This window comes from Melanerpes formicivorus, unplaced genomic scaffold, assembly GCF_026170545.1.
Source record: "Melanerpes formicivorus ecotype bairdi unplaced genomic scaffold, bMelFor1.0.p_v2 SCAF_10, whole genome shotgun sequence".
Taxonomy (NCBI): domain Eukaryota; kingdom Metazoa; phylum Chordata; class Aves; order Piciformes; family Picidae; genus Melanerpes; species Melanerpes formicivorus.
The window spans coordinates 19403846-19426549 of NW_027142362.1; the positions used below are offsets into that span (position 1 = coordinate 19403846).

The following is a 22704-nucleotide window of genomic DNA, read 5'->3' on the forward strand; positions in this document are numbered from 1 at the left end:
AACATACAGGGATAAAGAAAGGTGTCCTTACTGCAGTGATAACTGTGTTGTTCTGGATCAGCACTATTTGGTTTGTAACTGGAAGAGTGACACTGATTCTATATGTGCTTTTGGGCTTGAGGCTGGTGTCTAACTGCTTGCTTACCAGGGTTTTTGTCTGATTCCAGAGATTGTACTGGGCAAGTTTCAAAAAGAAACACTATACTTTGCATCACATCTCTTCCATCCTGCAGTGTAAGATGTGCGGGAAGAAAAGACACAATCCAAATAAGAGACTTGGCCTGGAAATGTAGATTTTTTTGCCAGAATGCTCACAGGGAGCATTCAGAAATTGGCCAGCAGGAGAGCTGGTATTTAGTCTTATGACACATGCAGTTCAGAAGCTTATTACATCTATTAGAAGTAATAATGCTACCTAGCTGAATTTGCTTTACTTCATGCATTGCTTTCTCTGAAACGAGGAAAGAATCACATTTTCATCTTCACCCCTCTCTTCCTTAGGTGATGGTAACAAATGTCACATCACTTTTGAAGACTGTTAAAGCAGTAGAAGATGAAGCCACACGAGGGACAAGAGCTCTTGAAGCCACAATTGAGTACATCAAACAGGCACTTACGGTACGGAACAAAGTGGCCATACGTAGCAGTCTTTGAAAGTATGCTCTTACCTTCAAACCAGCCTGCCCAGGGCCTTCTCCTCAAACTGTCCTTTACTGCCTTGCAGCACATCAAATGCAGTTAGGTTCTCTCTACCTGTTGCAAATCATCTCTGAAAGTACAATGACAATGCCACTTCAGCCTGTCTACTTTCAGATGTTACCAGTCCCCACTTTGAGATTTAGATAATACTGTCATATGCAAACCTAGAAGTGACTGCTTCTATGTTCTTTAGATGCTCAACTTTAATTACACTGAGTCCAGTGCTGTTTGCTTTTCTGATCCTGGCTTTGATCATGTCTCCTCAGCATCACACCTGTATTGCACCTGCAGCTTAATCTTGTTTCTGTTTTTCCTGTATTGTGAAATGATAGTACCAGTGACACACAGCCTGCTATCTGAGATTCTATCTAAGCAGGAATTAACAATAGCGTGGAACTGTCTCCCAAAGCAGGTGTTAGACAATGACAATTGCTTTCCTTTCTCTTTAAGATTTAAAACTAAAGCCTCCAGCTGGAGTTGCAGTTATTTTTTTTCACTAGTGCTCAGGTCACTGGCTTAAAGTAATACCTAAAATAGGTAGAATAGAATAATTTTTAGATGGAAGAGACCTTTAAGATCATTGAGCCCAATTTTTAGACAAGCACTGCCAATTTCACCACTAAGCCCTGTCCCTCAGCATCACATCTACATGGCTATTAAATATCTCCAGGGATGGTGACACCACCACTTCCCTAAGCAGCCTGTTTCAGTGCTTTACAACCATTTCTGTGAAGAAATTTTTCCTAATATCCAATCTGAATGTTTGTTGGGTCTTTTGTTTGTTTATTTAATTTCTTTTTTAATGTGTATGTAGTTGTTGGGAATTCATACAGTATCTGCAGCTTAAGTAGAACAAGAGGACACAGTCTCAGGCTGCACCAAGAGCGGTTTAGGCTGGATGTTAGGAAGAAATTCTCCACAGAGAGAGTGATTGCCCATTGGAATGGGCTGCCCAGGGAGGTGGTAGAGTTACCATCATTGGAGATGTTCAGGAGGAGACTTGATGGGGTGCTTGGTTACATGGTTTAGTTGATTAGTTGGGTGGGGTGATAGGTTGGATGCGATGATCTTGAAGGTCTCTTCCAAACTGGTCTGGTCTATTCTATTCTATTCCGTACCGGATCCGGAGCATTCTGTACAATCTCTAGTGCACATCACTGTCATGTATTCTCATGAAGGCCTGGCCAAGTTGCATTCCTTTTCATAACTGATATAAAGCTTGTCCAGATTTGTTAGTGAAGGATTGTGTGTTGCTGCATCTACTTTCTCAGTCTGATTGGTATCTCGCTGAAATGCGCCTCCTCTTCCTTTTGTCAGTATTGCTCTGGTAGTGATAATATTACCTCTCTTATGGGGAGAAAAGTGAAGTACTAGGGGAAGGTCAAGAGGGACCAAGGATGGCATACAGGCTCAAGAAAATGGGCCACACTTGATTGGTAGTCCAGGGACTGAAACTGAGCAGTGTTGAGGGATATCATTCACACAGTTAACTAGACTTTGTTTTTAGCATCTTCCTCCACTTTTGGAGAGAGAAAGTGAAAAACTGATGAACTGGGAGCATGGGATAGATGAGGCTCACTTTTGTCCAGACATCCTGTGTTCTGTAACCACTAACCTGCTTAGGTTGTACTGCATGTAGTCAAGAAATCTCTCCTAATTAACTGTGCACTCAGAATTGCCTCTGCAATTCTTTTACTAAGAATGGCAAGCAAATACAGACTAAAGCTTGGGAAAAGGAAATACAAGATAAATGTTACCCTGCTCTTATTACTGTCATCTTAGGATTGTATTGTCAGATAATTCAAATTATTTGCACACCATCCATACTGCAAAATTATGAATTTAGATTAATAAGGGAGACTAAGTGTGGCGTAGGTGACAACACGCCATCTCCACTTCTTAAAGAAACATTTGGATACTTCTGTCCTGCACTGTGCTATCAGCAGTGACTTGAGAGGGCACATTTTTCCAGGGGAAAGATCTCTTTACTGAGCAGACCAGCAGTCAGAATGAAGGGGAGAGGAGGGGGTAAGAGTATAATGAAATGAATAGTAATTCTTTTGATCCTGTAACAAACTATCATCCAAGTAGTTAAATGGCAGACGAGATGAATGGGTTAACCTTTTTGTATGCTTCCCTCAGCTTATTGTTTCTCTCTGCCGTCTATAGGTGAGCAGGCTTATCAGCACCAGGCTCATGACAAGCAAGAATGATATTCAAGTACTCTGAATATGTTTCTAATTTCCTGCTGTTCAAAGGCTGCTTCCATTTGCTGTCTTGTCCTCACAGTTGTAGTGCTTTGATTTGAATGGTTTATCAGACCTTCCTTCTGCTTTCGCTTTTAGGTGTTTCAGTCAAGCGAGGTTCCAGAAAAGGCATCATCACCTGAAGAATCAATCCGGATGACGAAAGGAATCACCATGGCAACTGCCAAAGCTGTTGCAGCTGGGAACTCATGCAGACAGGAGGATGTGATTGCTACAGCAAATCTGAGCCGCAAAGCAGTAGCTGACATGCTAACAGCTTGTAAGGTAAAGATTCACTTCCTTGCCTAAAACTGATTTTATTTTATGGTTTTGTGTTCCTGTAAACCCCTGGAATGTTACACTTGCTGTTCAGTTTCTTTGTATTAGTGCTCTACTTTCAGATGAGAAAGTTAATGGTTATGGTAATTTGAAGGGAACATCTCTCAGAATTTTTTTGTGCTAGGCATTTAAAAAAAAAAAACAAAAGTAGCAGCACTAATATTGACTGTTTTGTTTTTATGAAAATGAGGAATTTTGTTTGACCTGAAATGCCTTAAATTTCAGTATTCTAACTTGGAGAAGAAACAATTTGTGCAAGTAATGGAATATATGAGTAATCCCGTGGTCACAAGTACGATTTTGGTATTTCTAGGAAGAGTGCAAAGAATGGTGAAAGGGAACAATCAGGTCTATTTGTAGTAGTCCTTTCCCTCCTAATCAAACCCGTTGGTTGGCTCAATTTCTTCTGTGCTTTTCAAAAACGTGTGTTGCCTTTGCACTAAATATACATATAAAAATATTGGTACCCTATTTTCCACACTTGCCTGAGCTAGACGACTTGCAACAACTGAGGGAAAGTATGTGTCATATAAATAGCTATTAAGCCATGTGACTTTGTTCTCAGGATGAAAAATATCTAGATGGGGATTAAAAAAAAAAAAAAGGAGGGAGGGATTATAAAGATTGTTTTTGGTCTTCAGTAGTAACACAAAAGTGCTTTCACCTGCAAATTATACTTATTTACTTTTGCCTTTGTGTGTGTGGAAGATGACAGTAGGATAATGGTGTGCTCTGAGGTGTGTAATTTCCAATATTCAGTCAACACCTAGCTGCCTGCATCAGTCCCAGATCAATTTTTAGCCTAACACTGCCCAGGTGGAAAGATTAATTTTGGTTTTAAGATGGTCCTCATATGGAAGTGTAAGTTATATAACTTAGAACTGGATTTGCACAAAACTATTGAATGAGACTTTATATTTTGACTTAGTTTTCTGACAGGATTTTTGGTGTCTGACAGCTCTTGACCATTTTGCATTGTTCAGATTTTGTGACCTCTCCATTTCATAAATTCAGAAAGCAAACCAAATAAAGAAACTCTAATTTGCAGGAGAAAATTAAAACAACTGTGCTACCTACATGAGAACTAACGTAGCCTAATTTATGTTAAGTACAATCCAGTTAATTAAAACATCTAAAGTAGGCTAAGATCAGTTCATAGTTGTACAGTATTCTGACAAATCAATTCAGGCATGAATTCAGATGCTGAAGTACACTAAACATCTTTTGTCATTTGGAAGTGTGCAGACACATTTTTGTTTCAGCCTCTCCAAACAGGCAATGAATTCTCAGGAACAGAGTTCTCTGTTTCAAAACATGTTGTACAGACACTCAGATACATGATCTACAGCCCAATACATGATTTTTGAACATTCAATTGTGAGCATCCCTCTTTTGAAGTTTACATTTGCTCTCAGTTAATTTAACGGCTTTGGAGCTCGTGCAGTGCAAGTGGCCAACAGACACTACTTCAGCAAACTAAACAGCATAGGTCTGGAATGCTAGAAGAACATTCACGATCCCCCAGGGAATTACCTTCACAAAGCATGCTATCTACAGAAGGAAAATTTTACTTGCCTGTAATGATACACTGACAAGGAGTAAGCTATAGTTTAGCCTTGTCTACCTTTCGTGAATGGGGCCAACAGCAATAAAAGTCTCAGGTATGCTAATTGTGTGAAATATTTAAAATGTGCAACAAAAGAGCCAGGTCATTTAACAAAGGTTTGTACCAGACTTCATTTAGAAAATCCTGCTTCCACAATTTTGGCTCACACTTAGAAATCTTATGCCATTAATTTGTGCAGATTGATTACTGCACAAGGCATTTCCATGATAGTCATTGAACATTAGTGCTAGGAGCAGCAGTCCTAGCCTCGTGGTGCTGGAACAGCTGTGCTATGCAGTGCAGCTTGGGGTTTGTGAGACTGGACAGATACTGGAGGGGATTCCAGTAAGGTTAAGCTAGACTGTACAGTAAGGAATGACAAATAGTCAGATTTATATGTCCTTTGGGCAAAGATGAAAGTGTGTACATATGATGTGTGCTAGTAGCTTAGCTTTCTCCCATGTCAGGAACTTAAATTGAAATTCTATTTCATTGCCAGGTGCTGAAGGCAAGTAGTGTAAGGGATTTGACTTACTAGCAATTGTACATATATGCTTGTGCTTGTTCTGATATACAGGAATTTACAGTGCTCATTACTTACATACTTAAGTAGATGCCGTTTCAAAGGACAATGAGATTGGTTACTGTGGGATATAATGAGCAAAGACAACTCTCATTAAAGTCAGTAGAAACACTGTAATTGCAGCTACTGAAGGCTAGAGCAGGCTCTAAGATAATAGCAGTTTCTGATTATACATATTGGTGGCTACCAAAATAAAAAAGGTATTGATGAAACTGATGCAAGCTCAATAGACAGTTGTGGTTGGAGCACAGGCCCTGTGAAGACCTGCCTGTTTGGCCTAGAGAAGAACCTCGCGGGAGAGGAGACAGTGTCAGGATATTTACTTGAGGTGCATGGCAGGGAAATGAAACACAGTGGTCAAAACTTTAAACATAGGAACTTCCAGTTATTCTGCTGTGAGCACAATTAACTTCAAAGACCCAAGTGATCTAGTGTGAATGTAATGTTGACTTCGCTTCAGGCAGGAGGTTGGAATATGTGAGTTCTCCAGGTCCCTTCAAACAGCACTGACTTTCTGAGTCTGACTACCTCAGTACATTCGAGACGCCTTGGTGGCCTTGCTGAGCAAGTCTGGAAAAGTAATAGTGAGATTTCTGTTGGGAGGTTTCTGGGTTACAAAAATGTCTTACTAAACTGTCTGTAGTCTACAGTGAAGTATAAAGCTTGTTTTAAGGCTCACTGAACTTTAAAAATGGTCCCAAAATATTCTGATACCAGTCTTGGCTATACATGCAAAACATAAAAAGAGATTTATATTTCTCTCCTTCAGATGCTTGCTCTAATTGCACATATAACAATATTGAAGTGGAGAAGCATCATATTAGGGGGCTTACACTGTATTCACATGAAAAAATAAGCTGTTCTGCATTTTTGAGGCTTCTAGAGCTTGTTTGAAGCATGCTGAAGATGGGAAAAATCCTATCCTGTTTGCTCTGTTTCCTCCCATCTCCTTTTTCTTCAGTTAAAGAGGTGGGAGGTGGCGAGTAAGAGCCATTTTTATGCTCTGCTGATCTAGAGCTCCCCGGCAGAGGGAGCCATAGCCCAGCTGACAGCAGCACTTGCTCAGCGCGTTGCGGGTCACAGGAAGGTCTCAGAGTAATTGAGCAGTGAGATTGTGCTTGAACATGAAAGATACGAGGCTGAAAGGGTACAGAGTTGTTCTGTGAAAGGAAATGCTGGGTTTTAGGGAGTTTCACTTGTGAAAACAGAGCATTTATGTTCAATAACCGTTTCTTAGGCATTTATTTTAAGAATATAAGGCTTCAAGAGGGTGCAGTTTTCACTTTTTGTATTAAAAATTAAATGGTTTCATTAGTCAGGCTTACATCAGTAATTATAATTAGTAAAAGTCCTGAAGAAGTCAAAGAACTGACTCTTTTGCTGCTTCTCTGTACTTGAGCAGCACAGGCGATTGCTGTGAACATCTCTATGTCAAGCTAAAGCCATTAATAAGCCTTTACTGGCAACGTGTTACCAGATAACAAAAAGCAGATAAGGCTTTTGGGACTCTTTTTTAGTGGGTTTGTTAGTTTTGGTTTTGTCTCTCGTGTAGAATAATGATATCCTGGCACTTCTGTAGCACTTTTCTGCTGTTTCCAAAGCTTTTTATAAGGAACAAACTATTATCTTCATCTTGTTGAATGAAGAAGAAAATGTGAGAGGTTCATATCTGACCCATGTATTGGGCTGGTGGTTGACCTCTGATTGGTCTAAAGGCTTCTGGAGTCTGCCCAGTGCTTTGGTCTCTAAACCAGATAGTCATTTCTGGTTTCATTCTTTGGTGGTAGGCTGTACAGGCTTACAACAAAAAAATGGGTTTAGTGTATTTCTAACCTGGAAGATATAAGCAGCCATTTGTGGGTGGCAAAACTACACTTAATTGGTGGTGGTATTAGTGAAAAAAAAGAGCCCAAACAGCAAAAGCTTTGTCTTGTAGAACAGTATATACATAACCAAGAGCCCTTCCAGCCCCAAGAGTTTTCCAAATGATACATTTTCTTTAGAAGAAACCATAAATCCTGCTGTCTTTCCAAATGGTTCTTCAAGGGTTTCTCTATTTTTTTATGCCAACTGGCAGAAAGAAGTAGTACTACTGCTGGCAATACCTGAGGAAAGGCACTAAGAAAGACTGCTTGTGCACACTCAGGCAGGAGGATGTGCTGATAAAAGGACAAATGTCCCAAATGCCATTCTCAGAACTAGAGCTCTGCTGGTCTTTGAGCATGGTTTGCTTACACCTTTGTAAGAGAAATAATTGGCCCTCAATCTCAAATGTCATTTGTACTTAATGAAAAATCTCTTCCTTTCCCATATCTTCTTTGTGTCATTATTCTCTTGTGGAAGCAGTTTTGGGGTACTAACGTTGTCTTGCCTCCTCAGCAAGCATCATATCATCCAGATGTGAGTGAAGAAGTTCGAGAGCGAGCCCTGCGCTTTGGAACAGAATGTACCCTGGGATACTTGGAACTCCTGGAGCATGTTCTCCTGGTAAGGAGCTGTCTGCATCCACATGCTGGATCCCTTCCAAGGAGAATAATCGTGACTTCTTTCTGTAGTGGCTAATGACACATCTTTATCACAAGATTATGAACAGTTTTGGTATTTGGGAAAAGCAAGCTAAAGGAAACTCAGTGATCCATTTTTAGTTTAGAAGTACTTTGGGGAATTTTTCAGACTGGGTCTCTGGAACTCACAGTACTTGTTTCAAACTGCATGCCAGAACAGGCCAAAGCTTCAACTCAATTTTTGCTCATTTTATTTTCCCTCTGCATAAGAGGTTTAAGGTAAGAAAGGCCTGTTCCCTCAATAAAGTGGAATAGGCTTTTCTTACCTTAAGGTGCTTTAATTGCAGAGCCCTAAAGCCATGAGAAAATGTCCCATTCTCTCCCTGACAATGTTTGCTGTCTTCAAAAATTGTCTCTGACACGGATTACAACCTCAAGTGAAAAGCACAATGCCTTCATGGAAAAAAGATGTATAGAATGGTAACTTCATCTTGACTGTTGGATGACATCTGTCTAGAACTAGTCGCATACATACATCATGCATTTGTGCTGAGCTCCATGAGTATAAACAGGATCTGGAAAGTAGGTGAACAAAAGTTTCAGTGCTCCTCTGAAAGTGATCAAGTAAATGACAGACTTTTAGTTCTGGGGACTTTTGCCCTCTTTCCCCTGGGTTCTAACTCTTGGGAGTTGTGGCAAAGATACAGTCTAGATGTAATACCAGTGATTTGTTTCTGTGGTTATCTGAGCTGCTGTTCTGCTGTAATCTTGCTAACATCATCCTTTCTCGGATTTATTTTGCTCAGGTAAGAGAAAACAATAGCAAGATGGTTTCAGTGTCAGTCAGTCTTGTTGCTTCATGATGCCTGTTTCTCTGGTAGTTCAGAACCCCCAGATCTACAGTCTCATTTAATTTGCAGACTCCAGAAACATGGATCATCTCAGATTAGAAAGCTTTAATTAGTCGATGTGGCACCTTGTGATACAATTATTGGTAAGTTGAGTCATGACATTGTTAGAGTAGGGATGATTGCATAGGTATTTCAACACAGGGATGCCAGAGAGCTATATTCAGCAGCTGATCATTTGAAGGTGATTCTATAATACTTTTTAAGTGCAAGAGTTGTCAGATGTAATACTGAAAATTTCTTAAATGTATTGGCTTTTGCAGAGGTTCCATTGGGCAAGTGGCACAAAACTGACTTGATTGCTCAAGGGAACTTTTCTCTCATCAACTAACTAGGGGCAGGACACAAGAAAACATTCACTGCTAATACTAGAAAATGGGCTCTTCTCCAGCAGTTAAGAGAAACTAAGCCAAATGCCCATAATACCAGAGAATTTAGTGCTAAAGCTGCATATTGCTCCCACACACACCCCTCTGTTTTGGAGAATCCTTACTTTAGTGCTGGGAACTTGCAGACAATGTCATCAGTTCCTGTAGAGATGCAAAGCAGTGCCACTTTCTTAGTGAGCATCAGACTTTGCAGTATAAGCCTTTGCTCCTAGTGATTCATTGGCAATTTCATTTCTCTCTCTGGTGTCATGTTTTCTCTCAGTCAATTGCTGTGTAAAATAAATCTTTCACTACTGGGTCTTGGGAATGTTCAAACATTCTCTGGAATCCTTACTAATATGCATTGGTATATTTGAATTTTTTTCTTTAGATCCTTCAGAAACCAACTCCAGAGCTAAAGCATCAATTGGCCTCTTTCTCCAAGCGGGTGGCTGGTGCTGTTACAGAGCTCATCCAATCAGCAGAAGCAATGAAAGGTGAGTTGGGCAGCCTGGCTACCAGTACACTGTGCCTTTTACTCCAGGGATGATGATCTGTCATTTTTTGTAGTTCAAAACAAAACCACAAATTAACAAAGACCCTTTAAAGTATGTTCTGGGTGTCTTGGAGCCACCTGCTTCCATTCTTTTAATTTCTCTGCTGATACTCACTTGTGCACAGGATTGATAAACATGTCTATTTGATCCTCTCCCACTTTATAGGAGTGGTCCTAACTCATCAGTAAATCATGTGGCCTTTGCAGGTCAAACCATCAAGCAAAGCACTCAAGAGCCACAGCAGCAGAGAACAAAGCACAGCGCCACTCTTCTTGAACTGGTGGCTGAATTGTAATTGGATGACTGGTTCCTTTCCTTACACTGTTTCTTCAGTAGAACTAAGTCCTTTGCACTGCAGTGATGGTTGCTTTCTAACTTCAAATAATAGGGGGTACTATAATTTTACTGAAATAATACTCATCTTCTAGCAATGATGTCAGTTTTAGGTCTGTAGTGCTTACATTCCTTTGCCTGGTCCTGCCCTGACAACGTACCCTAATGAAACAATAAGACTTCAGAGAACTGTGGCCACTCAAATAAGCAATGCATTCCATTGCTTAGCGAAAGTTCACTGTTCTTAACAATAGATAATGTTTTTCTCAGATACTGACTTGCTGAGTACAATTTTTAGCCAGTGGTGCATGCCAACTCTTAGGACAACTGTTCTAACATTCTACATTTTACATGTGATTAGTATATATTAAAGGTGGTGTTATTAATTAGACGGTTACTGCCGAAGCACATTTACTACCAGATTTACTGGGAACTTCAAGACCTCTTTGCAGCCATCAGAAAGGCCTCTAACCTTTGTAATCTCAGAGATAATAGAATAACACAGAAAAAAACATCTATTTTTTATTATTCTGCTCCCACCCCCCAAAGGCTTCTAGTAAATTCATAATTATTTGATCATTCTTTCCTAAGCTAGACCAGAGAACACTATATATTCTTTTTTTTCCCCTGATGTTCTGGATAATCTGCACTGCAGGTTTTCTTCAGTTATTTCCTGCTTTTGTCAGTGCACATTACTTGGGAAAGAGTCCTAACAAAACACTTTTCATGTATCGGAATCCCTTATCCTTACATTATGTGTCCTCTGTCTATTCCCATCCCATGTCTTAGTATAGTTACAGTGATCTACATGATGATTTTACCCTCTGCAGGTGAATTTATTGAATTCTTCAGGCCTTTTTTGTGCATTCATGGTTCAGAATTTCCATTTTCATTTGCTAAGAAGCCAAGACAATATCAGAATCTTTCTATTCCCCTTAATGCTTTTTAAAAACCCATAACTTTTTATTGTCTTATTGGGATTAGCAGCAGGGAACATAGCTCACTAGGATATAGTACCATGTGCTTCAGCCTTCTCCCTAAACATCATAAATAGGAACCAGTCATTTTGTATTCTCCTGTGATTTAGTCATCCATATCAGAAACTGTCTTAGTATCATAGTATCAGTCAGGGTTGGAAGGGACCACAAGGACCATCTAGTTCCAACCCCCCTGCCATGGGCAGGGACACCCCACACTAGATCAGGCTAGCCAGAGCCTCATCCAGCCTGCTCTTAAACACCTTCAGGGATGGGGCCTCAACCACCTCCCTGGACAACCCATTCCAGGGTCTCACCACTCTCATGGTGAAGAACCTCCTCCTCACATCTAGCCTGAATCTCCCCACCTCCAGCTTCATTCCATTCCCCCTAGTCCTATCACTACCTGAGATCCTGAGAAGTCCTTCCCCAGTTGGTGATCTATAAGCATTTGAGGTTATTTCCTTTTGTTTGTTCAATCAGACATGGCTTATGCTAGTCCTGATGCAAAGTGCCAGTATCCTCTCCAGTCACTCTTTCTTAATGTTTCAGTCAATATTTTACTATTAGGTTCACTCAAACTTCCTAATATAGTTTTGATAAGTTTAAGACAATCTTAAAAGGAGTTTGGGAATTTTTTTTTCTTTCTTTTGATTAGCTTAGTCTTTCTTTGCCTGCTATATACTGCTTCCCATCCTCTTCTGTTTCCATCTGCGATGTCACTTCCTCCCCTTGCCTTTAGTAGTTATGCAATTAGAAGTGTTCTTGTTTCTTTTCCTCTCTCTTCATGATTTTCTTTTTGGCTGTTTCATTGCTTCCCTCAATCCAATACATGCATACTTTGAGTCTTGTCATCCAGATAATAATGTTATTACATTAAAAAATAATACACTGACTGCTTCTGAAAATCTAAGATCACCTCCAGCTGTGGACCTACAAAGTTTGAGCAAAGAGAAATACCAAAACCTCAACAACAACAAAAAGCTGATCTTTGGATATGTTTCAGAAACTGTTAGCCTTCTCTACATTGCTGTTAGAAAGCACATCTTTTTTCACAGTATCACAGCATGTTAGAGGTTTCAAAGGATCCCTGGAGATCATTGAATCCAACCCGCTTGCCAAAGCAGGATTACCTGTGGCAGGCTGCACAGGAACACATCCAGGAAAGTCTCCAGAGAAGGGGACTCCACAACCTCTCTGGGCAGCCTATTGCTGTGCTCAGTCACCCTCACCATGAAGAAATGTCTCCTTGGGGTGAGGTGGAACCACATGTATTCCATCTTGTCACTGGGCACCATCAAAAAGAGCCTGGTGCTCTCAAGATGAAGGCATCTTGACACCCTCCATAGACTCTGATAAGATTCTCTCTCAGCCTTCCCTTCTCAAGACTAAACAGCCCCAGGAGTCTCAATCTTTCTTCATAGGAGCGATGTTCAAGTCCCCCAGTCATCCTTGTAGCACTCTGTTGGACTCTCCAGCAGATTCCTGTCTCTCTTGAATTGGGGAGCCCAAAACTGGATATAGTATTTCAGGTGCGGTGTCACCAGGGCAGAGAAGAGGGAGAGGAAAACTTCCCTAGACCTGCTGGATTCTTTTCTTAATGAATCCCTGGAAGCCACTGGCCCTCTTGGCCACAAGGGCACATTGCTGTCCCATGAATAACTTGCTGTCCACTAGGACTCCAAGATCTTTCTCCATGGAGCTTCTTTGCAGCAGTTCAAGCCCAAGTCTACTGGTGCCTGGTGTTATTCCTCCCCAGACTCTGCACTTGACCAAGTTTGGTGGTCTGTAGCAGACACCCACAACAGTGTCACCCATGATTTCATGTACTTTAATATGTCTTTTTTAGTCAATGCTAGCTTTATCTCTAACCACTGCCAAAAAAATACACTCTGGGAAGTGTGCTGCAGATGAGTATCTGTTGTTTGTAACATGTTCTCTTCACCATACAATCAGTGTACATTATAACTAGGTCAAGTTAGAAACCATCTTAGTAAGAGTTCTGATAAACAGTAAGTGAATGACAGCTAGTTTTGCTCCCAGTATGGACAGTATCTCTTTCTGAAGCTGCTTTGCTTGCACAGTCACTTTCAGAACAGAATAATTCTACCAAATATTTTTTCCACAACTTACATTTTGCTTTTGGTAGCATAACTCCAGTGTTTTTATGCCATTATGGTACTAAAATCAGCTTTCAGTGATGTGCATTCTGATGTGCACCTGAAGTGTGATTGTAAATCATCCTCTTTGAATGGCAGTTCACAGTGGTACTAAAGTTACTGTCTTCATCTCCATTAATTTCAGGGACAGAGTGGGTGGATCCAGAAGACCCAACAGTCATTGCAGAGACAGAGCTTCTAGGGGCTGCAGCCTCAATTGAGGCTGCAGCAAAGAAGTTAGAGCAGCTGAAACCAAGAGCAAAGCCAAAGGTGAGTGTACATCCCCATTGTTTCTTTGAAGTTAATTAAGTAGAAGATGCATATAGCCCATATATTGGTGTATACTTTGTTACTGTCCATGATAATGGTATAAACAATCAAACATGCACCAGTCTCAGTGCCACTAACCAGATATGGCACTGGATGGGACTTAACCCTGAAGGAAGAGAGTAAAAAAATGCTTTTCAAGGGAGTGGTCAAGTATCAGCCATGAGCAAGCAGGAAGAAAAGCCAAACATGAGAAATGCATTTAAGAATGACAGTGTCATTATTATTCATTATTTATTTTTCTGTTTCCAAACATATTTTACTGATGTGAAAAGTCATTCTCATGGGGTTTCCTTTGAAGACCCTTTGTTCTCATCTGAGGTATGTAGTATAGCAGGACAAAGCAGCAGCAGCACAGAAGGGATTCAGCAGAATGCAAAGGACATTCAAGATTTTCTGAAACTAAAAACACAGCATTTTGCACCATGCTAAAAGAATAGCTGCTTGAGTATCAAAGCAGATATGGGGTATGTCCATCTCTATTGAATTTTCCTGAAGGAAAAGAAACTACAGTTCATGTTGAAAGCAAGTAGCCTTTCATGTTGCTAGGTCATTTCAAACATGTCTCTGAATATAGTCTATAAAATTAAGCCAATGATTTTTATATGTGGTACAGAGGGAGTATGTGAAACTGCTCTACTTATGGTTGTATGCATAGCTCACAAGACTGTATCACAGAGATTGCTATCTTTTGCCTGTTGTAGAGTAACAGGCAGATTTTAGAAGAAATTACTATGCTGCCTATAATTTCATCTCTTTAAAGTGAAAATTAAGCTTTGCCTGTTTTGTAATAGACTTCAGAACTCTGTATCTATTTCCCTTTTTTTGCTGCTTTGCAGTTGCAAAACTGTTTTCTAACTTAAGTTAATGAGAAGTCTTTGTAGAAAGTAGAGCTTCAAGAACATTCAGTCTTGGGTGATTTGTTTTGGTGTGCAGGGTTTTATTTTGTCATTCAGGAGCATCAGATGAAATAGTTCTTGGTAGCTTCAATCTTTGAGGACTTCCCACCCTCTCACACACTGTCCCTTTGCTTAGTAATGGGAATAAATTAGATCATGGAAAAATAAATGTTCTTTGCCCTGCATTTTTTAACAAGTACATTCATTTTGTTTATAAAGAAAAATGGTCCTTTATAATGAGATCCTTCAGAGCTGAGTCTAAGGAGAGGATGAGTCCTCCATCACCTTTTCTGTGCAGTCTCTGCACAATAGCATATGTACGTTGCCTAGCGACCATGGAGCAGCCTCCTTCCAACCTCTAAGGCACTCCAGGGTCATTGTTGTTTTCCAGTGAATACAGACCTCACACCTGCTCCTCATTTAACATGTTCATTTGAGTATCCAGCCTGATCTATTGCTTTGTGTAATTGTCATTTTCTGGAACAATATTCATATCCAGATGTTTCATTTGGTATTTAAACAAGTTTTACATCCTCTATTAGATGTTTAATCCCTTTCATAATAGGATTGCAACACATATCAAAGGTACTAGGAAGATCAGAATGACTCAAATACCACTTTTTGTGCTGAGGACTTGTGGTTCGCATCCTCCCAGAGTAGGATTTCCTGCTTGAACAGGCTCTTGTCTTTCTGATGCTTGTCATAGTGTTGTAGTATGAATGCTTAGACTAGGTCTAAGTATTAGTAGGTAGTACTAGGTAGTACTGCTTTTCCATATTAGTTGTTTATAAAAGGTAGGAATAGTAGTTATCTTCTACAATGGAACAGACTGCTGGCCCAGCTAGACAAATATCCTGCTTTGGTTTGCAGTAGTTGTCAGCAAGTAAACTCACAGAGAAGTCCTTAGTTTGGTAATGTCAGAATAATTTCCATGCAGGAAATCATCATCATCATGATTGGTGGCTTTTTCTGTATTGTTTGGTATGCTTCTGTTATTGGGGCAGATTTTGCATTACTGGGAATCATCTCGGAGAACAGCCTTTAAAAAGGCACAGACATGCCAACTGCTGCCTGTGTTTTATTGTATGATACATATTCTCTTTTCTTTAAAACCTGGTCATTTGGCTGATGGTGAATGTGCTCCTAAAATGTTTAGTCCACTAGTCCACTGTCCCATTGATACCCAGTTAATGTCTCTCTGTCTTAGGAGCTGGTATCTTGCAAGCACTTTGAGGATTGTCCTAAGCGGGTGCTACTACCCCTTCCCATAACAAAACATGTTCAGTATTCTTATTGTAGTGCCCAAGGTGGGGAATGATCTGTGAAGCAATGAGATGTTTATTGCTTATCAAGCAAGTTTTGGCCATCATATTTTCTTTAAATACAACATGTTTTTCCTGAGTGTGGACTCTTTCTGTTTTTCAGTTTTGGAGGGTCATATGTCTTAGACTGCAACCACATATTCCTCCTGTTATGCAAATATGCCACTGGCTGCAAAAAAAACAGCCACCTAAAATCAGATTTTTTTAAAGAAGATAAATATTTTATCTAATAAAAACTACATGCCTCACTCATAGTGGAAAACCAACACTTTTAAGGAAAAGGTGTGGTAGAAGAGGCACAACAGCAGAGAGCATTGCTGCACCTACCTGATACTGTTGGTCTGCTCCTCATGCTTCTATGCAGGCTTGTGCATTCAAAGACAAGCGTCTTTAGTAGTCAGTAGGAGTTCCCTGCTGTTAACTTCCAGCAGTGTCCTTTTTTTTTCCCCAAGATGAATCAAACCTGGATGCCTTTTTCTGCAGGACTCTGTGTGATATGTTTGATATATTAGGTTGTTATTTAATCCAACTATATATCAAACATATTCCTACAGTGTCCTGTCCTGTCTCCGGGGGTTTTAACATAGTAGAAGGCAAGATGAAGGAGTACATTAACACACAAGCAGGTTTAGAAGACTTCCTGCAGAATTCTAATCCAACCTGGCTTAAAATAAATACACGAAGGGCTCCTTCATCAGTAGAGGAGCTCCAGGATGTGCCTTTAAGTTCTGGATAGCTTTTTATGACAGTGAGCAGCAGTAGTGCCAAGAACTGACTTTCACTGAAATGGTGGTTGTGTTTTCCATGGCTCAGTGGAGTAATTTACCCATGTTGTTGTTATCTTTATGAAATAGAAGATGAAAGCTCCTGTAAAATAAGATTGTTTATCTTTTATAATTCTTTCCAGTATTTAGCAATGAGATTGGGGACTCATTTGTTCTCCTATTAACCTGACTATTTGTGCTACCCCTAATAATGGAGGTTCTGTAGAAAACTGGTTAAAATACAGAACAATACCATCTTAAAAAAAGATAACTATATATATATTGAATGGCACAGTCAACATGCTCAGTATATTTAATGCTACAGACTTTGTAGCTAACCTAAATTTGGTTTCTGTTCTGATGACTCTTTTCCACTCCATTTATAGTTTTACATAGTCAATAACACCTTATTAGTTTAAGCTTGTGGAAGAAGAGATGCTGGTCTTCATGGGACTACCTGAGAAAGGAGAAGCTGATCACTTGTCTCATGGATCTGATTTTCTAAAGAAACCCAGCTAGCTCTCTTAAGACATTTTCTGCCATGTATCATACCATTGCTCCTAACTTTGCTCATGATGGCCATGAACTGACATGTTGTGCTTTGCCCACACTGTTATGAGCATGAACTTAAGGATGCATGCTTTAATAACGTGAAGAGGTAGAAGAGTTACTTCTTCTGTAGGACGCTTTGCTGTGTTCAGTCTTGGGCATGTCCTTATCTCTAAGGAATGCTCTTTGGAGAATATGGGCAGGTAAATTAACCTACATCCCCATTTCAAAGATGAGTATCCAGCCCTTAGATATCTTTCTTGAAACTGCTGAAGGTAAAACTTTAGGGAAGGACTAGAAAACAAGGATTTCTTAGTTAAGATGGACACTCAACAGAAGTTCCATGGAGTATGTAACGTTGCTTCAAAAACAATTCTCCACAGAAGGGATCAATTGTCAATAGAAAGCCTTTTTTTCTTTTTTTGTCCTTTTTTTTTCCTCCTAGAAATAAAGGAAGTTGTGAGATAGGGAATGTAGGATTTGGAATTTTGGAAATCTTGGGGTGTGCTTTCTTCTCCCCACACCTGAGATTTCAATACAATTGGAATGAAATTTCATTCAGTACACAGAGTAGGAGGAAAAATCTGCTGTCTGATGAGTTACTAAGGTTTAGTTTTCCTGTGAGCTTTACCTGCTGCTTAGTGGAAGTTGACCCAGCCATTGTACAATAGCATTCTCACCAATGCAAGATTCGATTTCCCTGCGTTCCATTTGAATGAAGTAATTTTTGCTTTGCACTTATGTCCAATATTTAGTCTACTCACTATGGCTCATTGAGTTCAAGCAACTACTTTTCTTCAGCCTCTTTCTGGTGGCTGGTTTTTCACAAATCACCAATGTGATTACCACTTAAATAACAATGGTCATGATGTTACATTGCAAGCATGGCCAAAAAATAATGTAAAGTGAGCAAGTAATATTCCACAACTTCTTGTACTCTTATTACAAAGCCATGTACTTCAGTTGATGGGATTAGCCCAACAGCAAGGCAAGACAACTACATTTCCTTGAATTAGGTGGCTTTTCCCGAAGGATAAGAAAAGCTTTAAAGTGCCAGACAGCATTGTCTACACATCAGTTTTTATTTTCAGATATTTTTTTCTGATATCTATGGATGCCATGGTTTCATCTCATGGACTTTGTTATGTGGCGGTTGTGTGAAGTGCTTTAGGACTGAGGTCTGCTTGATGAGGTATTTTGTAATGATACATAATTACCCGTCATTATCTTTTATAATTAACTACTCTTTCATCAGATCACAGTTTACAGGAGAACTAAACCTGACTTAAGTTTAGCTGGATGCATTTAGACTTGTAAATGAAGTTCCTAGTTATCTAATTCAAAGCTCATTTAGCTGGTGTTCCTCAGGTTAGTTATTTTGACACAATACTGTACTTGCGTATGTTGGAAGAATCCTGTATTTCAGTGACCATTTATCTCTCTTTTGTTAACTCTTCAGAAGCTAGAAAGTGTTCTTAAATGGATAAATGTTTCCAGTGTTTAAATGATTATAAAGTCAGAAGTTGTTGTTTTATGGAACAAAAGATTTGCATTTTGAATAGCAAGAATCCTCATTAGGAACAGCTGATTTCTCTATTTGCATATGCTTGTTGATAGACACATCTGGATGACTGAGGTGTCAGACAGATCTTTGGCATTTCTTGCCTCCAAGATTACTTAAGTGGGCTGCTTCACAATATTGGTGTCTGTGAAGTGACAGCTCTTACAAAAAGCTGTAAAGTCTGTGCACCTGTCTGGTATCTACCTTGCATTTCTTAGTACAGGTGACTGAGACAATACACATTAATCACTGCTCTTTAACACTTTAAGTCTTTCAGTATTTAGAAAATGCTTTGCCTAGTTTACTAACACTGGCAGCCAGTATTATAATACTACAAAGATAATCTTGGTATGGAAAACAAGAATTTATTTTCAGACCTGCACTTTTCTGGCTGTAGTTTAGATTAGCCCCTGTGGAGGTAATTTACTAGAAAGTTGAAGGCAATTCTTTAACTATCTTGACTGATATTTAGATTGATATGTTAGGAGATACAAGGGCACGTGAAACTCCTTTGCATAAAATAGTCTTACTGACTTTACTGATGTGTTCCAGAATATTGTCTCAGTCTGTAGATACCCACAATCCTGCAAATAAAACTGCTTTCAGGTGAATAATCTGTGATGTTGTTCTTTCTTGGTTATAGCAAGCAGATGAGACTCTGGATTTTGAAGAACAGATCCTGGAAGCAGCTAAATCCATTGCAGCTGCTACCAGTGCCCTCGTGAAGTCAGCTTCAGCAGCCCAGAGAGAACTGGTGGCACAGGGAAAGGTGGGTAAATAAGACAAGCAGTAACAGTATAGGGGAACAAGCATAAAAACGTAATCCAGTCTTTTAACTGTTCTCTGTTAGAACAGTAGGAAAGGCGCTTGGGAATGACTAATGAAAACAAAAGTAAATCTCTTCATTGCTTGTGACAGTACATGGCCCAGGCCTGATTCTGTTTGTAGAAACCACAATTACATTTATTTAAACCTCATAAATGTAATCAAGTCTTTTGGCTCTTCAGTGTTTCAGCTGTGGGGATTTTTTTTTTTTTGTTTGTGGGTTGTTTTTGTCATTTTGTGAAGATCTGTTATTCAACCTAGTTATGTTTAGTCCTACAAGACAGTTGGAGATCCAGAAACAAGTATCACAGCGTACAATACCACTCTGGACCAGAAAGGCAAAGGGCCTCACTAATCAGGCTCTCAGTGTTTTGTTGTTGGATTCACTGAGGGGGCAGTCCTGCATGCAAATTCAGCCCATCTAAGTGGATGTGCTTATAATCATTGTTGGGACCAGGAGTATGAATGCTTATAATGTGTGGTCCTTTGGGTCTGGTCAGGATTGAGGTCTTTAATTTATTTCCTATCCAGCACTGGGACTTTTTCCCAGTGAATATGCTTTGAAACTTAAAATCTGAACATCAATCAGATGCTGCTTGTGAGTACATTGTGTTAGAGGATCATTGTTGGTGAGTAGTTACGGTTTCCACTATCATCTAGGTTTTTCTTCTGAGAAGACAGTGTCATAGATCCTGTCACAAAAGCACTATGGTTCAGCTAAGATTCCTGGGGACCTTGTGCTTTTAGTTCTAGCAGGAGCACAAAGCACTTATTTCAAAGAACAATAGTGATGTAACTGTTTGAAAAGATCCATCATAAGCTGTAGCTATGGAACTTACCAGTAATGCATAAACCAAGATGCTTTTAATACCCATGTGGCTGTGGAGACAGTCCAGTAAATGAGAATTTTTGCTTCCCTGCCTTTCCTAGATTATTGTACATTCTGCTTTTATGTGGTAAGATCTGTTCTTATCTAGTTTCGTTATGACATACAGTTTGCTTTACTTCCCTTAACACCACCACTGTAGAGCTATAAAGATAAGAATAATACAGAATGTATTTATATCCTGGTATCAGCCCTGAATCTCCCAAAGGAAATTCTGGGCTTCTCTGCTCCCTCAGGTACATTTCTGTTTGTGTCTTTCAGGCTGAGGCTAATAGCAGTTGTATCCTACTCCATCCAAATTCAGATACCTGCTAGAATCACCTTAATCTGCCTGAGGAAAGCTGTACCTTGCTGTTCTAATAGAAGCACACCTGTCAAATACAGTGCCATATTAGCAAATCTGTTCATCCTGCTTTACAAAATTTAGCCATTTGGAATAGATCAGGAATTTTGTCAGCAAATTACTTTTACTGGTAGTTTCCTGCCTGCTTGGAGAATACTGTAGTCTTTAAGGGAAGAAGTTAATCCCAACCAAAATACTGTTGCTTAGGCCAAAGTCTCAGCTGCAGCAATCCAGACTCTGGGACTTTTACACATGTTCCAAGGTCAAGTCAAGCAGCATAGCAAGTTGGGTGCTACATGATCAGGCAGATGTGTACTACAAGACACTTACTCTGACAACTAGCTTTCAGTTGGGTTTTCTGCTCCTATGCATGCTGGGCATGGTCCCAGGTACAGGTGTTTTGTTTTTTTCATGGATTACTGTTTGTCTAGATCTGAGTCAAAATAATCATATTTTCTTTTCCATTGTAAACCATCTCTGAACTGTTCTTTCAGGTTGGAGCAATCCCTGCAAATGCAGCTGATGATGGACAGTGGTCTCAGGGACTTATTTCCGCTGTAAGTGATGACATCTCTTAAGGAACACGAATAAATAATACCCTGTGAGAACACACAGGTGACTTTTTTGCTTTCTCCTAGGCCCGAATGGTGGCAGCTGCAACCAGCAATCTCTGTGAAGCAGCTAATGCCTCAGTACAAGGCCACGCTAGTGAGGAGAAGCTCATCTCATCTGCCAAGCAAGTGGCAGCTTCTACAGCACAATTGCTTGTGGCTTGCAAAGTGAAAGCTGATCATGACTCTGAAGCCATGAGGAGGCTACAGGTATTAGCATTTTCAATTACTGAAACCCCAGAGTGGTGCTATGTAAATGCTGTTTAGCACTGTGTCATCACAGCCCAAAATTCTTGAATTTTCAGAAGTCTGGTCAAGTTTTTCTTCCTTGTTGGATTCTGGGGCACTTCAGTTTATCAAGTGATTTTGCATTTGTCATTATTCAGCAGCAGCTACAGCTCATTTCACTGCTTGTTTCATTCTTGATGTGCAAAAGATGTTGAGAAGTTGAGTGGCTTGTCCCAAGCTCTGGTTTAGGTGCAATATTGGTAGATTCATGCTCGTGATAAGCCACAAGAGTAAGAGTGGAGAATTTTTACAGTGCACGTTTTCATAGTGACTGAGCACAGTTGGTTTCTGTGCAATTATTCTGCAGTCAGATTGCCAGTGAGCTTGCAAACAGGTAGGCACACTTAACTTGGGTGCATATGAGTATCCTCCTGGCCTCTGCAAGATTATGCATATGTTCAGTAAAGTACTTGTCTAAGTGCCAGTCTGAGTTGTGGTCAGTTTTTCTTTTGGGAAATAAAAGTTTAAATGTGAGATAATTGTGGATAAGTGAATAATTTGCCCTGTTGGGAGACTTCATTGATTTTAAAACCTCATGGCCTTAAAATATTCCTTCATATACTAGCTTTCATTTTCTGTTTCTCTTCCTCAAACAAAACTCAAATTTGATCATTATTGTGGATTTTATCTAGTGCTTTATTTCAAACTATAGAGAATTGTCTTTCTTTCTGTATCAGATTGTGGAAGATTTATTTCTTTTTCACTGGGAAAAAACAAAATGCACCTTTTTTGTGTAGTCAAGCAAAGATGTTTTAATTTTGATGCTCAGATGAATCCATGTTAGTTATGTATTTTTATTGTTATAAAATTTCCTGTGTCTTTTTCAAAGGCTGCAGGAAATGCTGTCAAGCGAGCATCAGACAATCTTGTCAGGGCGGCCCAAAAAGCAGCATTTGGGAAAGCCGAGGATGACGATGTCGTGGTCAAAACAAAGTTTGTGGGTGGCATTGCTCAGGTTAGTACAATCACTCAAGAAGTAAAGCAGAGAAAAACTATCATAGAAATGTGGTGTTGCTTTCTAGACAGTATTCTTTGCTGTCATGATTTATG

General features: G+C 39.7%; 1 protein-coding gene across 3 annotated transcripts in view; it reads left to right on the top strand.

Moving 5' to 3' along the window:
* Nucleotides 1-22704, top strand: part of TLN2 (talin 2) — a 149603-nt gene that overhangs the window by 123067 nt on the left and 3832 nt on the right. For all 3 annotated transcript variants that reach the window (XM_068144034.1, XM_068144033.1, XM_068144032.1), the window contains 9 exons: nucleotides 502-618; nucleotides 3045-3230; nucleotides 7853-7960; nucleotides 9645-9750; nucleotides 13425-13549; nucleotides 19345-19470; nucleotides 21250-21312; nucleotides 21394-21576; nucleotides 22484-22609. In XM_068144034.1, the coding sequence (XP_068000135.1) occupies nucleotides 502-618; nucleotides 3045-3230; nucleotides 7853-7960; nucleotides 9645-9750; nucleotides 13425-13549; nucleotides 19345-19470; nucleotides 21250-21312; nucleotides 21394-21576; nucleotides 22484-22609 (1140 nt within the window). The remainder of the gene's footprint in view (nucleotides 1-501; nucleotides 619-3044; nucleotides 3231-7852; nucleotides 7961-9644; nucleotides 9751-13424; nucleotides 13550-19344; nucleotides 19471-21249; nucleotides 21313-21393; nucleotides 21577-22483; nucleotides 22610-22704) is intronic.